Source organism: Eleginops maclovinus, chromosome 9, assembly GCF_036324505.1.
Source record: "Eleginops maclovinus isolate JMC-PN-2008 ecotype Puerto Natales chromosome 9, JC_Emac_rtc_rv5, whole genome shotgun sequence".
Classification (NCBI taxonomy): Eukaryota; Metazoa; Chordata; class Actinopteri; order Perciformes; family Eleginopidae; genus Eleginops; species Eleginops maclovinus.
Window position 1 is genome coordinate 7,918,023 of NC_086357.1, and position 20,614 is coordinate 7,938,636.

A 20,614-nucleotide genomic window follows, 5' to 3' on the forward strand; every position below is an offset into this window, starting at 1 on the left:
CATGATATGGTGTGAGAGAGAAAGACAGTAGGGTGACAGGGGGAACAGATCAGCTTGGACATATGATTTTCAAAGATCCAAAGGAGATGTCAGTGAGCCGTGATGTACAGACTAAGGTAAAATATTATTTTTCATAAAATAATCAATATAAATCTAAAGAAAAAGAGCTTTCGATCTTAATGCTGGATTTATATCTACGTTTATCCATTATAATGCAGTCGTTTCCAGCCACTGAACCGTAGAACAACTGTAAAATATCTTGTGGGGTAATGACCTTGAACTTGATGTGTTCCTTCAGTGATGCATCTTTTGTCATCATTAACTTTACACATACAACAGGACTTTGTACTGAAGTGGATCATCTGCCTATCATCCCTCACTTTGCGGTTCGATCAGCATCAAGGTAGTTTTCGAGGAAAATCCTAAATTCTATGGTATAATATCCAAATATTAAACCCACAGAGGTCAATAAGAAAATTGTTGAAGACATACATGGTTGGCCCCTTGTTGAAAAGTATTATAAAAGAGAATCTCTCCAATAATGACCCTCCATTCGCCTGCCAAAAGAGCTTCTCTATCCAAAATGATGACTCTCTCATGGGAATTTTATGGAAGGGATGTTAAAAACTGGGAGAATAGATGGACCACAGAGTGTGTGTTATTAGCTGGTGCACTAAGCCATGTAACTGTGTGCAGCTGAAGGAACACAAGCTGGACATATACCCACAAACATGCCAAAATACCAATAAATACACCAGCCAAAAGCTCAGTACTCGCTTGACCTTAATCACATTATACAACCATGATGCCCACACAAATTCACACACATTGCTGTGTTTGTGTATGTGTGTTTGTGTGTCCGTGCGCCCCACTGCTGACCCCGTATAGTAGGATTATTCTAGTTGTTAAGCTGGCACTTTCCTCCCAATGGGATCGAGTCAGGACATGACTTAACTGTGAACTGCTCACATACACACCCACACACAGATATACACACATGATACATTCATGCATGTGGCTGCTATGAATATACACTCTCATTATAATCCCACACATACATACATACCCTCCAATGCTCATGGGTGCTCTCAACTCTTGACCTTGGCAAAGTATGAGTGTGTGTGCGGGTTTTTGTTGTCAGGAAAGGGTGCAGGTCATGCACACATTAGCTGCCCAGGGGCTTTGGATTTCTGATTATCCTTAGTGTACAATAATATAAAATTATTAATTCTACATTTTGGGAGATAAGCATATTTCATTACTTTGAAAAGACTCCTATCTTCTGACCCATAAGTGATCAACTGCTTTAGCTTTGAATCAAGTGTGTGATAGGCATTAATAATTGCTCCTATTTTTAGCTGCCTGCTAAGGTAAGTCAATTGTGGGATGAATTGATTTAGTCATAGGCCTACAATACAGTTTGTTTAATATCACTTGACAAAACAACAAACTGAACCAAAACAAGACTACAACCAACTGTCTTCATATTGGCAGTAGGAGGGCTAGTTAGCTGTTAGCAGCCGTTTCTTTGGCTGAGGTGTGTTTGGCTAGTCAACAGCAAAGATTAAAATGTGACTGTATCTTTTGCATGAGACACAAGAAAACAACATCTAATACACTTGTGGTTTAGACAAAGGGCGATGTTTGTACAATGTGTTTGGCTAATAGTGCTAGCAGCTAACGGAACTCAACACACAGCATGACTGACAGTGTCTGTTTAGAGGGGGCAAACACACAAATGCAGTTTATGGTGACCAGACTTCCTAGACTCAACATATTGGATAATGACATTTTTAAACCATCATATAGTACCTACTATATTGACAAAAAGATATGTCTAGATCCATCTGAACCATCTGATAGACATCACATGTTCACGTAATGGTAAATATTTACAAGAGAACATTGCAATGTTAATAAAATAAATAATAATAATAATACTTTTTTAAAGCACTTTTACAGGTGCTCAAAGTCGCTTTACACATGAAAAAGAAAGACAACAAATAAATAAAAGTGAAATTCACATTAAAATCGAGCAATGTAACGAAAATCACACATTAAAAGTCAGTTTGAAGAGGTGAGTTTTTGTGAGTTTCTTGAAGGTGGTGAGGTCAGTGCAGTCTCTGATGGGTTATGGGAGTGAGTTCCAGAGGGAGTGGGCAGCAACGGAGAAAGACTCTGTCCCCCTAGGTTCAGTGCTTGGCGCAGGTGGGGATGGATAGGAGGTTGGCTTCTGATGAGCGGTGGCAGCGGGAAGGGCTGTGGTGGTACAGCAGGTCTGTCAACGTTGTGTGCTAATTTTGGTCAGGTGGATCATTTGACAGTTTCATATGTTTTTGTTTGTATACAAGTTTAAGTGGTGTTAGGTGTATATTCAGTAAAGATTGGACAGAGCTATAGAGACACAGAAGGAAGGATTTGATCAAAATACTATGATTATGTGAACAGAGAAAGACACTGTTGACAGTACCAGCAGCCAGCTCTCTGATGAAGTCTCTGAGCATTAGATATTACCACCAAATCCTCAGCTACTTTACAATCCAAATAAATGGCATGCCAATGCAGAAAAAGAGTCAGTGTGTGCGGTGTAATTGTAAGTGTGTGTGTGATAGTATACAGTATGTCGTATTCAAGCCAAGCTGCGGGCACGGCTTGCGTGCCTGGGAAGGAAAACAGCTCATAACAAAAGCAGAGCAAGAGGGCCAGAATGTGAATGGGTGTGTTTGGGACTTTACAATCCTGCCTTTTTTTTCCTACTGAATCTAGCGTGCTGGCTGACAGATTGGCTGGACGAGACTGAGGCTTCACATGCAAGTGATGTGCACACAGAGAGCTACACACACACACACACACACACACACACACACACACACACACACACACACACACACACACACACAGACACAGACACACACACACACAGACACACACACACACACACACAGACACACACACACACATACACACACACACACACACACACACAGACACACACACACACACACAGACACACACATGGTCACAATGTGCTTAGCGTGGAGAAGGGGTGGTCGTATATTCAGACTCCATTTGGAGAACATGGCTTGGAGGGAAGCTCTCCTGAGAGGTCAATGGGCATCTACACACACAAACACATGCACATAATCACTCTCACACACACACACACACACACACACACACACACACACACACACACACACACACACACACACACACACACACACACACACACACACACACACACACACACACACACAGAGTAACAAACCTCTGTTTAGGGGTTAACATACCGCCAACAGGCACTTTGCTAACCTTTGACCTTCACTAATGCTGTCTGGAGGGGTGGTAGGGGAGGTAATGGGTGAGAAAAATGCTCACACATGAACCTGACCTCTCTGTTTTAGCTCTCTGTCTCCATTCCTCTATTTGTAACTCTAAATCCATTCATCAAACAAAGAGAACCTCAGCCAGTCACCCTGCCAGGCCACTGAAACAGAACACACTCTAACACCTTGAACCTTTAAATGACTGAACATCTCAGTTGTAAGTGCTGAGCAGAGTTGCCAGTTCCTGGAAATGTAATAATCCAATGAGACTCAAAACCATTGTATTGTGTAAGTATTGCACAATCCAGACTGCAGTGTAAAGGAAAAGTGACTGTAACAGCTACATTTACAACTGCAGGCCAGTGTGCTTCGTGGACAAAAAACACATTGTAACTATTATCGATACGCCTGGTTTTCCACAAATGACTTTCCCAACAGCAATGTGATTTACGTTTTAAGGGCAACATATTTTCTCTCAGATTATGTTTGATTTCATATTTCACATACAGCTGTGCAATAAGTCTGCATCAAACAAACAAAGGAGTTTCACCTAATAGACCGTTATTGGTTTCCTCCCATATAGAGCAAAACTGGGAATGCAGTTAAGTTCTATTAAAGTCATTTTGAAGAACAGTGTTGCATTTTTACATATACATATTTTTTTCTTTTGTGGTTTCATATTCAGATCAGTCAATCACTAAATGTCTTCACCTTGTCGTTTCTAAAGGTAAATGACTGTTTCTCTCCTGGTCCACTTTGTCAGAGTTTCTCAGGTAGTTATAGTGCAGAACTAATGTGTCTCTCGGCTGGATTCACATCTGTCTTTGTAAGCTACTAATTCCTGTCCGGACAAAACCTTGAAGCTTAAAATTTACGTTAGGATTATGTGTAAATAGGACACAGACAGAGATCCTTAGAGAAGAAATAAAGTTGAAGAACAGTGTAAGGGTGTTACATCAGTACATTTCCCACATCATTTTCCTCATTACGAAGCTCAGAGAGGGTTTTGTGGCAGTATTCAGACACCCCACAGAGAGAGAGTGTGCACGTAAGAGAGAAAGAGAGTGTGGGTGTGTGTGTGTGTGTGTGTGTGTCTATGTGTGTGTGTGTGTGTGTCTATTGGCAGACAGGCTTACATCACATCAGCAAAAAGGAGTAAAGAGCTGTTTTGTGCTGTCTTTGAAGTGTGTCTTTTGTAACATCTCTTACACAACCCTCTCTCCGTCACACACACACACACACACACACACACACACACACACACACACACACACACACACACACACACACACACACACACACACACACACACACACACACACACACACACACACACACACACACACACACAAAAGAATCAACAATGTATATACACTGTATATATATATATATATAATATGAAACACAAGCAACACCAGGACACTCTGCGAGGGATCCTGGCGAAATGTTTACTGGGTTCATTACATTATACTCAACAGTCAACAAAACTGTTGAATAGTCTTGTGTGTGCTTTCAATCTACAGCTACATTTGAACATTTGAAAGATATTCTGAATCAGGAACAAATATGAAAGGCCAGCCCCGACCCCTGATGTTTCCATTCCTTTCATCTCCCCCACACTGCAGGACAGAGGTTTATTCCATGAATTATTGATTGTCCTCCAGACATCATCCTGTCCTTTCTTGTGTCACCCTCAAAAAATGAAAATCGAACAACTGACACAGGAGTCCCACCTACGGTTGAGGCTGATTTGTGGCTCTATAAGGCTGTTGTGTGTTGTGTCTGTGTCTGTCTGCTGTATTGCTTTGCAGTGAGTATCAGTAATCACCACCATACCTGAAAGCCGAAGCCAAAGCATAGGTAGCTTAAGATCAAGGACAACTAAAGGTCAGCAGTAGCTAATTCGAAAACAATCCAACATCCTTTTTTAATCTACCAAAGAAGACTGTCAAGGGGCAATTGTGTGAATGAGTGTTCCTTTAAGATTCCTTAGCTTTATCATAAATATATTTAAGGAACAAAACTTAACAGATTTCAGAAGTCTGAGTTTGACCTCAGGAAGAAAAATGCTCCAAGTAATAATCATAGTGGTAATGGAGCTAGAGAAGCCAAACAATAGAGGGTTCATTTGAGGAACACATCTTTTTGAAGTGGGGTTAATCAAAGTATCATCAGCATAACAGCAAAGGGCTACAGTGCTATTCATTTGGAACACATTTCCAAGAAGTAGAATGAATGGAAAGAAAAAAAGTTGGACACCACAGTAGATACTAAGAAACTAAGCAATTCAACTGAAGGTAAAACACATAACTGCTTCTATTATGAAGAAGCGTATTCAAAGTGTAGTGATCAACTGTTTCATAAGACATAATTAGATCTAAGAAAGTATTGTAGAAAAAGCTGATTTTGTTCATATAATGTCAAGGCCTGGTCATCCTTTTACCATAAATAGGACTTTACCTCCTTAGACGTACAACAACTTTTGAAACAACATCTATGAATGATCCAATGCATCATATACAAAAAATATGTAACATCACCACCAGTGCATACACCATAATCACTGCTTCAACCAATATGTTGGCCTTAACACCGTTGACCTCAGCAGACGAGTAGAGAATAAAACATGAACACCCTCATAGACACTTTGACCTAATGACATTTATCCCCTCACGTTCACGCACTGACCCAAAGAAAATCAACGCCAGCGACTGCCGTGTCTCTAAAACTCAACCACACACCTGCTGTATGACCTTTCTATCGTCTTCATAGAGAGTGATTGATCTGTCCACAGCGTTTTGTTTTTGCAGACGTACACCAAAGACTCACAAGCAAGTTGAAACATCCCTTGGCCTTTTTATTTTTCAAGCTTGTTAAAAAGACGAAAAATCCTCAAGGGATCCTCAAGCTTTTTGCCGTTAGTGTTGGGGAATTTTTTAAACCAGAATAAATCTTGTTTACCATTCTGCCACTGTGATGAGCATAAGGGTCAACTGAGTTTACGAGTTGCTTGCCTTTTTATATACAGCCTTCCACAGTTCATCAGATCAGATGATAATTTTTCTCTTTTATACCCACACTTTTTAGCCTAAGAAAGAATGTTATTTTGTTATGCTTTCGGGGAAATATTGCTGATGTCGCAGGAACTGTGCAAATTGTTTAGTCCATATACACTAAACCAGAGCAGCCACACTCGGTCCAGCAAAGCAGGAATGCATCAAAAAAACATCTTAAAACCACAATATATTGTTGCCATGAACTCTGTACATCGAGAATGTAAACCAAACTAACGGAGAGTTAAGTTAAACATGTTATTTCATGCTTCATACTCAATTTATCTCAGCAGCTTGGGTCAGACGCTTATGTTTTCCAAGTAATTCATAAACCAAATTTGTGTTTTCCACTGCAGTTTGTGGTACAACGGGGAATATCATGTTTCCAACGTGAGAAATGTGTAAAGATACACTACAGAAACAAACTTCAGGCACTGAGCAAAAACATTTGAAAAGACCTACATTTATCTACCACGCAACAGTCAAAGCCATGTGAAATCATATTGACAGTATCATACCAGAATCAACAGATACATACCGAAGCAGACATAACTGATGTGAAGAAAAAGAATGGAATACTGTCTGGTGTGTGTAAATGGGGAAAGGAGAACATTTGTGTGCATGTCAATTACGTATCCTACCCGGTGCCGCTTGCATCTCCATGAGACCTCCTGTTGCGATGAGAGCCTCCAAGATCCTGACGTGATGCTCGGGGTTAACGTCCGCACTGTTAACAAAAGAAATATATACAGTAAAGAGAAACCACGGTCAAATGTTTAAAGATGCCACTGAACAATGTGCTGGATTAACATTTTTCTTTTAAATTAGTACTTTTTTTTGCGTTTACTCATAAACAGCAGGAAGGTACCCTGGTAAGGTATGTGGGATTCACTGCAAATACATTTAAAAGGGGAACATCGGGTCTTAAAAGTGTACCTACACTGTTTTTAATGGCCCGCAGTGTGCAACTCCAAAAAGAGGTCAGATTGTATAAAGGTTTATGAGAAAATGATTTTATTTCTCACTTAAAGAGATGTATTAACTCATTAGTTTCAAGTCTTCTGTGTTAGTGACAAGTTGCTCGTATGACGGTCAGCATTGTTTTTTTGTAAATAACAATCTAATGAGTTGGCTTCATCTCAATGAATATCATAGTTAATGTCAATAACAAATGTACTCACCTAACCAAGTAAGCAAATTAGTTAGCATTATAACATTTACATAAAACTAGAATTAGATTTTTTCTTAGTGCAAGCATTTGATAAAATCTGAGCGTTATTCTAATGGTATCCCGTCCTGCAAGGGCTTGCCTCTGCCCAGCTTTAGCCTCACGTCTAAAAAAGGACAATTCTGGGTCCAGGAAAACAAGATGGGGACAGCCGGAAGGCCTCAAAATTGTAGTCCACAAACTAATTGGTGACATCCTGGTTACTACATACACTTGTTCTTATACAGTCTATAAACTAGTGTGTGAAACATTTCATCAAGTGCAACAGTTAGTCACCATCATATTTGCCTTATGGGAGAATATGTGTGACTGTCTAAATACTTGCAGAATGACATCGAATCACATATCACCTAGCATTAATCAACATTTCCCCACACACAAAATAAGCAATAATGGGATCAGGTTGAATAGCATAGCATGCTATGATACAACACTTTGATCTTTATCCGCCTGTTGTGAACGTCAGAGATTAATTGCTTGACCAGGTTATGAAAACCATCACTGCTTCTGACTCATTTAATTTTCCCCCAAATCCAATACATCTAAACCGCACACAACACCACAAGAATAAATTCCTCAGTAATTTCTGGAAAAACAGACGCAGGCGAGCTTGCGCAGGGTACAGAGAAATAAAACGATACCATCAGCCTTGTTAATGCCATTCTCCCAGCGTTCAAACAGCCAGCTCTTAAACTGCAGGATGTTGATATAACAGCTGAGCCAAAAATCATGCTTGGTTTTCCTGTTAGCAAGGGTCTATCTTTCAAGATGAAAATATAAAGATCCTTGTCTTGGATGAAAAAAATCTTGTTAAACTGACTGAGGTTTTTCATGGAACTGAGCAGTGGTTGATTTGTGGATTCAATTTTTAAAAAATGTACACATTCTGCCAAAAAGTTTGTTTAGATCTTTCAAAAGATGATTCACAAATTTAGAATGAAAGGGAAATACCCTCTCCACCCATATGCTGTTGAACTTTTGAAAGAGAAGAAACTGTTCTTGGAATGATAAATGGTTTTACACAACAAAGTGTATGAGACAATGAATCGTTCAAATGCTAGTGACATGATTTCACAGCTGTATTTAATCAAATAACATTTTGCAGTTTAATATCTTGTGTTTTTTACAGTTCACCTCTTACATTTTAACACTGCTTTATTTTCCACAGTTGGCCACATCAACATCAATATGGTAATATATATTATATACATACTGTAGGATCTGTGAATAAAATGTATAGTTAAAATGTGCAGTGTTAATAGCTAAAAGTTGAAAATAAACTGATACAAACTGCTTTCCATATCATAACCCCTTTATCATTAAAACCATTATATAACATGTTTCTAAGACAAGATATATTTAGGTTTCAAAGGGAAAGTTACAGCAAAGTTAAATACTTCCAAAACCAGCTGTTCAAAGACAGGTTGCTACTTCTCCCGTTACTTAAGGTTTGTTAAATGGGCTATGCATCGAATGGAAATTTCATAGCCTGGATTTAATTTGTATAAATAATGAAGCCGATAAAAGAGACACTAAGAGCATATAAAAGAACACAATTTCCGGCTTGGGAAAAAAAAAAAAATTTATACATCAAAGGTTAATGGTGGTAAATTACATTGCATTGCATTTCAATGTGTTTCGTCTCACCACGGCCAGGTACCAAAGGAATAAAAGTCTTGTCATCAGGGTATCACATGGTTAGGTTAGTTTCACCAGTCAGTAAACTGCGAATAGAGCTGAGGTTTCAGTGCTGTTGCTATGGCTACCTGCATTACTTTGGACCATGATTAAAAATAAGGAGATTGAACTGTTGAACAATCCTATAGCTATTCAGCCAGATTATTTCATTGGACCACAATAAGAAGAGTGTATCTATAATATCTGTCGTATGCAGCTAAAACATATGTGCATTAGAAACATACAAAACAAGTTTATCATATATCTACCTGAGAGGAGAGTGCTTGAAGACTGCTTCAGATAAGGCCTGTCCCAGCAGTCGGGGGCCAGACTGGTTATGCTGGCTGACCCGGGCCAAGTGTCTGCTGAGATGGACCAGGAGCTGTTGGTTGGCCTGAGGGATGCTGGGAGATTCCAGGATCCTCTTTAGCCTCTCCCCACACTCCTCCACACTCTGACTCTCTAGAAGACAAAGCAACACCAGAATAGTTTCTTTTGGACCGTTAAACCTTGGCAATTCATGTTTCTGTGAATGGTCTTCTGCAATGAAATCTGATTTCAGGACAAGATACTTTTGTCCTACAGAAAATGATTTCCTGTCATTGAAACCACAAGGTCTTCGTAAAACCATAAAGAACAGCTATGAAATATAAGAACACAATAGTATTATACACAACAGTATCATTATGTGACCAGTAATCAGAGATGAAAGTACATGCATGTGTGTGTCATGGTTAAGACCCTTGATGTTGCATGCATAACATTCACACATACAAAAAAAACAAAAAACATGTCTGTACTCAGGACATCAGTGATTTCAATTCAGACCCAGTGCAGCAGCCATGGAGACACTATGGAGAAAATCACATGGGCTGCCTATACGGATGCTTGTAAAAATGAGTCAGCAGGAGGCGTGCACGGGATAATACGAGTTCCCTTTCTTGCATTAGCTGGGGTTCAGACAATGGGCCGTGTTTGAAGAGCACCAGACTTATTGACGAACGCTCTCACCACAGGCTCTTTACCACCCCGAACAAGCTGCAAACAAGGAAACAGCTGTGCCTGAGCCGTCTATGCACAGGGTTTATGGTGGGGGAAACTCAGTGGGGGAGCATTGAACCCCAGACTTATCAAGGCCATTTATCCCTGTCTGCTCAGAGATTCCATTTTTGCTCTCCTCTTTGTGATACATTTAAAAAACATATATAATCAAGTTTTTGAAACTTCTTGGAAAATATGTTCCCTCAGTTTTTTGTTGAAACAATTGCAATCCATTGTGAGGTTGCCAGGCAATAGGCAAAGACTTCTCAAAGTTACTCAAACAAACAGTCCGGCATTAAGGTTCACACATATATTTTTTTAACGCTGGATCTCAGATCAATGAATTACATGGATTTCAGTATTCATTCATTCATATGTCATCTTTTAAGTAAACAGTGTTTAAGCCTTTATAATATCCACTGTTTATCAATAGCATTCATTATCCTTTATTTGTTTTGACAGTATTCACAGAAGACGCCTTGGGTAAAGTTTCAATAAAAACAATAAAAATATTGAATAAGAGTTCATCAGAGGGAAGATGATTAAATGTTCACACACACAATCTATCAGATATCTGAATCATGCTATAGTTGAAGTAAACAGAAATGAAAAACACCATAGAAAACAAACACAACTTGTTTCTGTCCTTTCCTCACATTCATTTTTTTTTTAAATCACAAAGACTGTAGAGTAGGACTCAAAGGTCTATAAGATGCAGAAATCTGCCTTTTTCAGTCAAAAGCAGACTTCTGCTTGTAGCCATTATACATGTTTTAAAATGTGATTGTGCTGTCTTGACCCGCAACAGCATTGTTTGTGGAAACAGCATTACTGGACCGCTGATTGATACATATTGTACAGTGATTTGTGTAATGCAGAGCTTTGCATGTGTACAAACTGTATGTATCCATGTGTTAGGATGTTGATATGTATTGATTGACCACGTGAGGAATTGGTGTATTTTGCCCTCTGTGCATATGAACGTTGTTTGAATCGATCCCAACAGATGCCAACAGAGAGCCGAGGGAACTGTCAAAACGACTGACTGTATATTTGACAACTGACTGATTGAGTAAATGGAGAACTAAAAAGACAAAGCTCTAGAGGGGCTCCATTTTCCCACAGACATTAACATTGAAAACTGCATCATTGGCGCCTTTCCATTTTTCATAAACCCCAATCGGAAATATGTTTAATTTGACAGAATGCCCATTTTGCGTGATGTCAGTTACCCCGAAAACAAGACCCCATTGCTCCAAAAACAAACTTTTACCAGGCACAGGAGCAACCTCCTACTTGTTATGCATCATGGCGGGAAAGGGCTGACACTCCCTACTTTGTGCCTTTATTGAACAAGGATCACACATAAAAATGCATTAATCTCAAAGAGAGAATGCTATACTTTAAGCCATTTTCTATATGAAGTCCCTTGGCAGGCACATGTTTGACAATCAACAAACCCTTAAACATGTCTTTGTCTCTCATACTGTCAATTACAAATCAGCTCATCTATCAGTACAACTATAATATGTCAATTTATTTAAACCAAAATCTAAATTAGTCAAATGATTGTTGAAAAGACTAGTTGCTTAATATAATTTTTTTTTACACCATGGGAAACAAGAGTGCAAGTGTGTGCACATATAAAGCTTAGCTGAAAGCACATTCCTATGTCGTAAATTAACAAAACGATTGTGATAAAGCAGCGCGCCTCGGCAGATCCTGAGGTCCTGTCCATTTGCATAGAGCAGAACTTGAAAAAGTTTCTCAATAGCAGTGTAGTATGAATGAAAATACTCTCGAATGCCATTCAAACTTTTGAGAACATGATGAGATTTTCAAGGCTGTACTACCCTGGCCTTGATTAGCTAATCAACATATTCTTGACCTCCCTCTATCCAAAGTCAATCTTCTCTCCACCTAACTAATCTAGGAAATGAAGGCAACAACTACTGTTAACTTGAAATACAGATTAGGGCTGGTCATGACTTCGTTATAACCGTTTCAATATGGAATGTGTTTTTCTGGAGCTATGGTTTGTTTTAAGGGTAATGGACTGTGGGCAAAATTGGCTTTCTATCCAATGGGACAATTTTTGGGCTATGGGGTTTCGGAACAATGGGGATTCGGAACAATGGTTGTTCTTGCATCTTCTCCTGGGAGTCCCTTGAAAGCAAATTTTGCAGTTTGAAGTCAACGCAGACTGGTGAATTACTCCAATTGAGATGGCCATTGATGAAAATACGTCCCAAGAGTAGAACTTGATGATGATGATGTAATTAATACCATTAGGATTATTCGAGCATGGGAGACTTAAGGAAGTTCATGGACACTTGGGAAACGGGTTGGTCTCTGTCTGTGTGTTTTGGGTGGGCAGGTGGGCAGTGATGGATGGTTGACAATCTGCTGCAGCCTGATGGGGGTCATCGAAAGTCACCTCTCTCCGTCTGACCACTGCTGATCATAGACGAATATCTCTCTCACACACACACACAATCAGAGGCACACTCTGCACTCCTCCCTCTGTTTTTATTGATTGTTGTTGACCCCACAGGTCGATACAGGTCAAGGCTGGAGGGGGAACTTGGCCTGTCCATCTGCCCCCACCTCCCGGACTCTGGAAGACGGGACAACCGGACAACTGGGGGAGTTTAAATGAAGGAGACAGGGGAGGTTGACAGAACTGGGGTTAAGTAGAGCTTCACCATGGGACTACTTTGGAGGATGATTCTCATTTAAATGAATTGCATTGAGACAGGGGACATTTACACGTTTTATGCCACCCGTATGATTGGTTTGTAAGAAAACAGTAAAATAATATAAAGAGCTCCCCACCCTTTCATTTACTGATGATTTGTTGTATATGTATTTCATATGAAATTTCAAACAATAGACTGTATCCTTTTTAAGGGGGTAATATCAATAAGCATCATGTCCCATTAAAACAAAACAAAAACTGCAAGAAAATGTCTGAGTTGGTTTTTAGTTCTTTTTTCTGTTGCCTTTTGTAGAGACGCGCCAACAAATGTCGATGACATCTGGCTCTAATTTGTACAGACTTTAAACACACTTATTGTAGGTTGCTTTGGAGAAAGGTGCTAAATAAATTAAATTGAATTGCATTACACTAATTCCATTTATAAACATAGATGCTAAATAGATTATCAAATCAGATGATCCCAGGATTGGGGTCAGTCGTTGCATGCAACAGCTTGAGGAAAGAGGAATAGTCATTTAGGTGATTAAATCCAAAAAATCATGTTCTTCAAAAATGCCTTTAGCTTTAAAAAGCTTTATAAAGGAAAATAGGGGTGTTCTCTAACCTGTCCACCTTATCACAGATTGAGGGGTGTTAAGATGGAGTGGGCACTGGGGCTTAGTATAATTTTGGACTTGATATTCTCTCAGGATGCAGATTTTGGTGATTGGCCAGCAAAAGCAATGCCAAATGCAATGGATTATGTCTAAATGAGGGATGCACATGTCTGTCCTGCATCTCATCTTTAAAAAGGAGTCAGCAGCAGCTTCTCTCCTCTGAAGCTCCAGATGGACAGTGGTCAGTCAGACTCAGTCAGCTGGCCTTTAACCCTTGACGATGACCTTGGTGAGACCATTAAGGTTAACTAACTCTCGCAAAAACTAATGAATGAGAACAGACAGGGATAGGGTGAAAAATAGGCGTGGGAAGGGAGGCAAGGGGTGAGGAAAGGGAATGAATACAAAAGAAAAAGGGCAAAGGTGAGGAAGTGTAGATGGTCGTGGATGAAATCATTTAGATGAGTGAGTCAGGAACCGAAGACAGGAAGGAGAAGGAAGAATAAGGGAGGACATAACTGTGACTTTTAGATTTAGGAAATTAAAATGTGACATCCTACTAAACCAGCATCAAATTCATTTATCTCCCCCTCCCAATCATCATTAGTTTATGATGGTTTAAGGCACTTTGGCCCCTTCATCGACATCATGCAATCTTCCTCATAGGGGTTGCAGTAATAAAACAAATATCTTTGTCAGAGTCCCGATAACAAAAGGCTGACTGTTTTCAGTATGTTGCAGTAACAGATGAGAGAAGGATTATGGGAGGATTACAGCCATCTGACGTGACAACAAATGTAATTATTTGTTCACTGAAATAAATAAATTAATGAACAAATAAAATAATATGACACGGAATGATTGGATTTACAGTATGTGTGGGTCAAATGGAGTTTAACCTTGTTCACATGTTTTGCAGCCATGTTTTTTTACACACATTTCCCTCATTATATCTTTAAAAAATCTCAAGATCTCATATTATTTTGGGTGGTTAAAAGAAATAGTAAATTTAATAATTTGTGTTATTGTGGTTATGGCAAGTCTCCCACTTGGTGACGTCTGCAGGAATGGAACTCCCACTGTAAACATTTGGGGATTTCCCATGATGAGCCACTCACTTGGAAAAATGGACACATAGTAAACAGATGAGAGAATGACGCATGTCCATGAGCAGGACAGCCAGAGGACAGGTAACAATTAATAAGGAATGAGACAGGATTTAGTACATCAACAAATCTCAGGGATTACATTAAAACACTTAGTATCTTCATACTTTGCTAATTCCTTCCACATGGATATATTCACAAAAGTAATTGAATCAAAATATTACACTGCTTGCTGCTCAAAATATGCGGCTATTTACCCCGCCCTTTTTGCAACTTCAGACACTTATGTCTTAATTCTTCCAGATTTGTACCAGCAGCATTGAAAATAATACATTTTTTTAAGATCAATTACAGATACATTGCGGTGAATGGATGGTTTTACAGAACCACATCCATCCTCTGTTAATGACAAGCAGGATGAGATATGACAATAATGATAATTCTGTAGTGTCTTCCGGTGTAGATGGCCCATACTATGACGAGCTACAAAAAAAATCTAAATATATCCTGGTTGGGCTGCATACCAAAGACAGTATTATTATACTGTAACTCTCACTGCCTGAACAAAAAACACAGGTTTGTAGTCCAATTCTAACCATAGGGTGATAATAATAATTCCAATTTAAATTGCGTAGGCCACACATTCGTTGATTGCTAGCTAGAAAGGTAACATTTGCTAGCTAGAAAGGTAACATTTGCTAGTTAGCTTGTTAGATGGGTGGCTAACATAATCTAGTTTACTGGAGATAGATACCAAACGTTAGGTAGCTTGAGTAACAGATAGATATAGATAGAACGTTCGCTACCTAAAAGTGCACTGACATGTTAATTCAGTTTGGTCTCTTGGCTAACTTGTTTTTAAAAAGGTAAACACTGTGGACCACCCTTCTGTCAGTTAGAGTAATTATAACATTGTTGACGAGTCATTTTCTAAGCTGACTGGGCTCTCTCATACAGCCAGCAGCTCCTCACAGCTCAAATCCTTTCTGTAAAAATTTTTTGGGATAAAGTCATACCATATTGGTAATCAACATAGTTAGATGCTCACATAAAAAAACAATAATAAATGAATAGCAGCTCATTTAAAGACTAAAAACAGTTTATTTGGCTAGTAAAGGTTGATACATCTTGCGACACTATGCAAAATGATAGCAGTTTTGCCTTAACCGGAAGTGCTAGACATTATACAGCAATGTGGATGTGCCCTAGAGAGATGCAAGATGAAAATGTTCACTGAGGAATATTTTCAGTAGAACCTCTGGTTTGTAGGTCTAAGTAAATGGCAGCTAAAAAAGAAGAAGCAGAGAGGGACAGAAAACCTTCTCTCCCCTCAAGCAAATAGTTTATTTTTCAGGGATCTCCCAATAATATTGCGTGACTGATCCTAACAGTATAATATCCTCTGATTTCACAGCAGAAATCACTGTTTGCTCTTAAAGTTCCCCCTTCCTAAATAAGAAGTTGAATTTCAATGGGTTTAACCTCAGACGACCTCCACAAAATACTTGATGCATCGTCTCAAAGTGGTTTATCCTGACTTAAAATGTTTCCATAAATAAGTAAAACTAAAAAAGGGTTGTCACTTAACGAGATGAGGTACTATAAAAGGGGGACAGAAAAAAGCTCTTACATAATTGAAGGGGTTTTCAGTTGGAGATCATGTCGGGGAGCTAAGCCAAGTAATATTTTGGGAAGACTTCCTTGACTTCCTGCGAGCTCAGACAATCCCTCTGCCTAGACAAACGCTCTAATGTGCACAACTTTAATACACACTGGTCTGTATTTTTCTTCATGTGTCTATGACACTGTTTTATTACCACACACGCACACTCACCACCTTAGCAAAGCACGGAACTCCAAATGTCAAGGTACGGGTCATTAAATATAGATAAGAGTGTGAGAGTCCCTAAAAGCTGGAGAGTGGAAGGCCTGCCGGGTGAGGTGGGCGGCAGGTAAAAGGGTGAACAGGCAGGTCAGCTGTACAGAAAATGTGAAGACCTGGCAACAAGTCGCTTCCATCTCAGAGTTTGTTTTTATTTAACCCTGAGACTGTCGGGATTAGCAGAAATTTGATGCTGACGAGAGGGTACAGCCTTGTTGTCTTTACATCCAGATATGGCAGAAATCTGTCAGGTGCAACGAGTGTCGGCGCTTATGCCAAGTGACAGAGGCCAAAAAAACCCCACCTCGGGCTCAGGTTGAGCTCAAGAATTTAACCCTGCATTGCGTGAGAAAGGAAAGCACATGACTGAAGATACAGCTGGAGGTCTAATCTCACACAAGCCATGAGAAAAAATGTTTATGGCTACAGGAAAACTCAAAATCCCATGTTTTAAATGGGTTGCAGCTATCCAAAGGATTCCCCAAACTTTAACTTGTTCCTTTCCTGGTTATTATTTTTTTACGTAATGACTTGAGATAATAAACTAAATAAATACATTTAAATAAAGACTTTTCATGCTTTTATTTGACTAGGTTTTTCAAATGTAAAACATATGCAAATTTGCCTACAAACCACTAGAGAGTACAATTTTTGGGCTGACATCAGTGCACATGCGGTGTACCACACTGTACCTTGAGCAGTGTACACCAGTTCACTGTAGACGTTGGTGGGGATGATGGGGACAGGCAGCTCCTGCAGGAAACCTCTGAGAGCATCAGTCAGAGAAACCACATCATACTGGTCTAGTTCCACTGAGACAGGATCTGAGGGGACAAAAAAAAGTTATAGATAATGTACAAGATACAGGGATGGTTTTTATTGAGGGCTAAGCATTTTTGAAACTATCGAGGACACAGGACTATTAACATTTCAAACCGGACACTATAACCTCACAGTCTGTGATGGAGTGTTCTCCGTTTGTAGTCACAAATAGATAAATTAAGTATGGTTCTTTAGGGTGTAGGATCTCAATACAGCAGCCAGCTTAAGGACAAACTTTAGCCTTCTGGCGGTGGTGACAGGAAGTGTCGTAACTTTCCCCAACTATCACACATCACTATTTTGCTTCGCCTTCTTGTGGAACTGGATAAGTTTAAGGATGTTGATTTTACTGGAAGTTTACTGAAAAAAATGGAGAGGTGAGCAGTGGTTAAGAGCAGTGGTCCCCAAGCCCCGGTCCGTGGGTCATTTGTTACCGGGCCACACAGAAATATTGAATAAAAATATATTTTATTGATTATCTGTCTGAAAGATGTTTTATTTTGAATAATGACCAGATACATCCGTCTGTGCGTCTGTGTCTCTTGAAACATGTCAATACCAGCCTGGGAAGCGCAGAGCACACTGCCATTTACACGCACCCATTCACTGTGTTTACATTTATTAGATCACCTAAAAATCTAAAGCAGGTTACCAAAGTGTAACCACACAGGACTATTCAGATCAGATGCTCGGTTATTAATACATATTCTGCATTTTGACAGAGAGGTTCAGTTACCAGGGCGCATCAGAGCTCCTTTGCAACTTTGGTTTTTTAACAAAAGTATCGTCACACGGTTTATCAACACATTGCTTTACAAACGTTGTTGTGTGACAGTTTGCTTAACCGTGTCACCGTATAGGATGGACCATATATAATTATATTTGTAAAATAGCACCAGTTCGATATATTGATACCTTTTGACAAAACTGGTTTAATATCAGTCTGTGTGGAGACATGTTCTCTCTGGTGAGCTCTCTGTATTTGTTGGCCTATGTTTGCCTGCCAGAAACCCGCACTCGTTTCAAGAAGATATTTTGATTGTGATATTTTAGCAGGGGAGCTCATCAAATGTAGACCGAAGCCTGATGTTTACGGAGGACAGGAAATATTTATTCCAGCTGTGATTGGGTGTTTGTCATCACTTCACAAGCAGTGATTTGAGCAGGTAAAAGCAGTTGATTTGAGCAGGCAAAAGCAGAGCATGTAAAAGGCGCCTTATGGTTACTGTAAATGTTGGTTTTCCTCAGAAGAAAAAGCGCTGTTGCGCTCTAGCAGCGCTACAGTCCTGTACCCCCATATACTTTGAAAGCCGGTCCGTGAAAAATGTTCTTACATGAAACCAATCCGTTGCAAACAAAAGTTGGGGACAGCTGATTTAGAGAACTGGAACTAATGCACATTCACAAACTTTTGGATTGTTATGAACCTATTTGGAAATTGAAGCACCATATTTACCTTAACACAATGTTAATGCTACTCATGGTCCCAATTGGATGAATATTTATCATTTTGGTCATTGCCTGACCTTTGTTTTAGCTCTGCCAACTGGTGAAATTGTTAACTTTCCATATAAATTAGTTCCTATTCAGACAGATTTTCGTGAGCTGTACAGAGCAAATGTCATACCGTTGTATTTTTGTCTTATAAAACTGAACTGCAGGAACTAATGGCATCCTAGCTTTGGCCAAAAAAACTCTTTATCAGATAAATAAATATGGGACTGGGTCAGTGTTAATCTGATAGAGTGCGTCCCCCTCACGGTCACTTGTCTCTGGGCAAAGGAATACTGTCACTGATAAAAAAAGGATGCTCTGAGATGTCCAACGCAAAAATAATTTACAAATCTAACCTTCGCTAGACAAAACAGCAGATAAGAAGAATGCGTGAGCACTGCAGGAGATTAGCAAAAGGACAAACCAAAGGGCGTCACAGGACGTTTGTGCTTGTCCTCCATCTTTCACCTCAACCTCACTTCCCCATTTCTACTCTTAACCTTCATCCCCCATAAAATCTTCTTCATTTTTTCCCTTGACCTTTTTCTAGTTTGCCTTTTATCTCCCATCTCCCACACCAGCTTCACTCTTCTTATTTGCTTTCTCTTGCTTTTCTTCTCCCTTCACCCTTCATCTTCCTCTTCCCATCCTCCCCTTTAAGCTCATACGCAATATACCTGCTGGAGTCAAAATGGCAGTTAAATCTCATTGATTTGCCCCTCTAAATAATGCCTGAATAAACTTAACCAATCACCACAGGCCAGTAACCCACTAAGCCATTAATATCAATGGATGACCTCTTCACATGGTGGTGCTGAGGCCTGTGTTAGTGTGCAGTGATTTGTCTGGGGGATTCGGTCACCCCAACACCCAGACAGAGCAAATTTGGTGTTGCCATGGGACCCATGCTCATGAAAAGATATTAATACACTTTTTCTTCTGTGTGAGGGTGAAGGGGTATCAGAGCATAACACTATTTGGTTCCTGAAGAGCAGATTGTAATTTGTTAATTACGGAGTGATGTTTTTCTCATTATATTGGATTGAAAGTCTATTTTTTCCTTACTTGGCTATATAGCTGTTTGGGTGATGATTTATCTTAAATAATCTTTCATCCTACAAGAGAGATGCTATGTTGCCAGATTTTAAAGCATATTTGGTGGTTCTAGGGATGTTGTTCAAACCACAGAACTACAGCTGTATTCGCTCCAAGAAAGAGGAAAACTTAGCCCTTTTTTCTTTGTTTTCTCTGGTCGTGAAGCACTCATTTTGAAATATTGTGCTCCTTCCTACAACATAGACAGGCTTGTATATAGTACTTTTCTGGGTAACAATTGACTTGCAAAACATGAGACAGTTCAATTCAAATCAATTGTATTTATGTAACCACAGACTTCAGTGAGAAATCAATCCGGTCCCCTTGCTTGATTTGGCTGTTACGTTAAAAGTTTACTCAGCCTGTTCAAGAAAGGATCTTTGTAACTACATTGTGTAAGACAATGACATTATTTAGGCTGAAGACAAGATTTTATATAAAGCATATAGTGTGACTCCAGACAATGTGTTGGCTGGTCATGAGTTAGTGTTGACTTCAAAGAGTGGAAGGAGGCAGCAGTGACAAAAACTGCTTGTTTCGGACTCATTTTGCTGAGACATGACTGTCTGCCTTTC

At 39.5% G+C, this 20,614-nt stretch overlaps 1 protein-coding gene across 1 annotated transcript in view; it reads right to left on the bottom strand.

The window, feature by feature from the left end:
- Nucleotides 1–2,131: 2,131 nt before the first annotated feature.
- LOC134869732 (phosphatidylinositol 3-kinase regulatory subunit alpha-like) overlaps nucleotides 2,132–20,614 on the bottom strand; it is a 121,876-nt gene continuing 103,393 nt past the window's right edge. The window contains exons 5-8 of the mRNA XM_063891612.1: nucleotides 17,321–17,452; nucleotides 9,554–9,746; nucleotides 7,021–7,106; nucleotides 2,132–2,259 (exon numbers count right to left, since the gene is read on the bottom strand). Of these exons, the coding sequence (XP_063747682.1) occupies nucleotides 2,132–2,259; nucleotides 7,021–7,106; nucleotides 9,554–9,746; nucleotides 17,321–17,452 (539 nt within the window). The remainder of the gene's footprint in view (nucleotides 2,260–7,020; nucleotides 7,107–9,553; nucleotides 9,747–17,320; nucleotides 17,453–20,614) is intronic.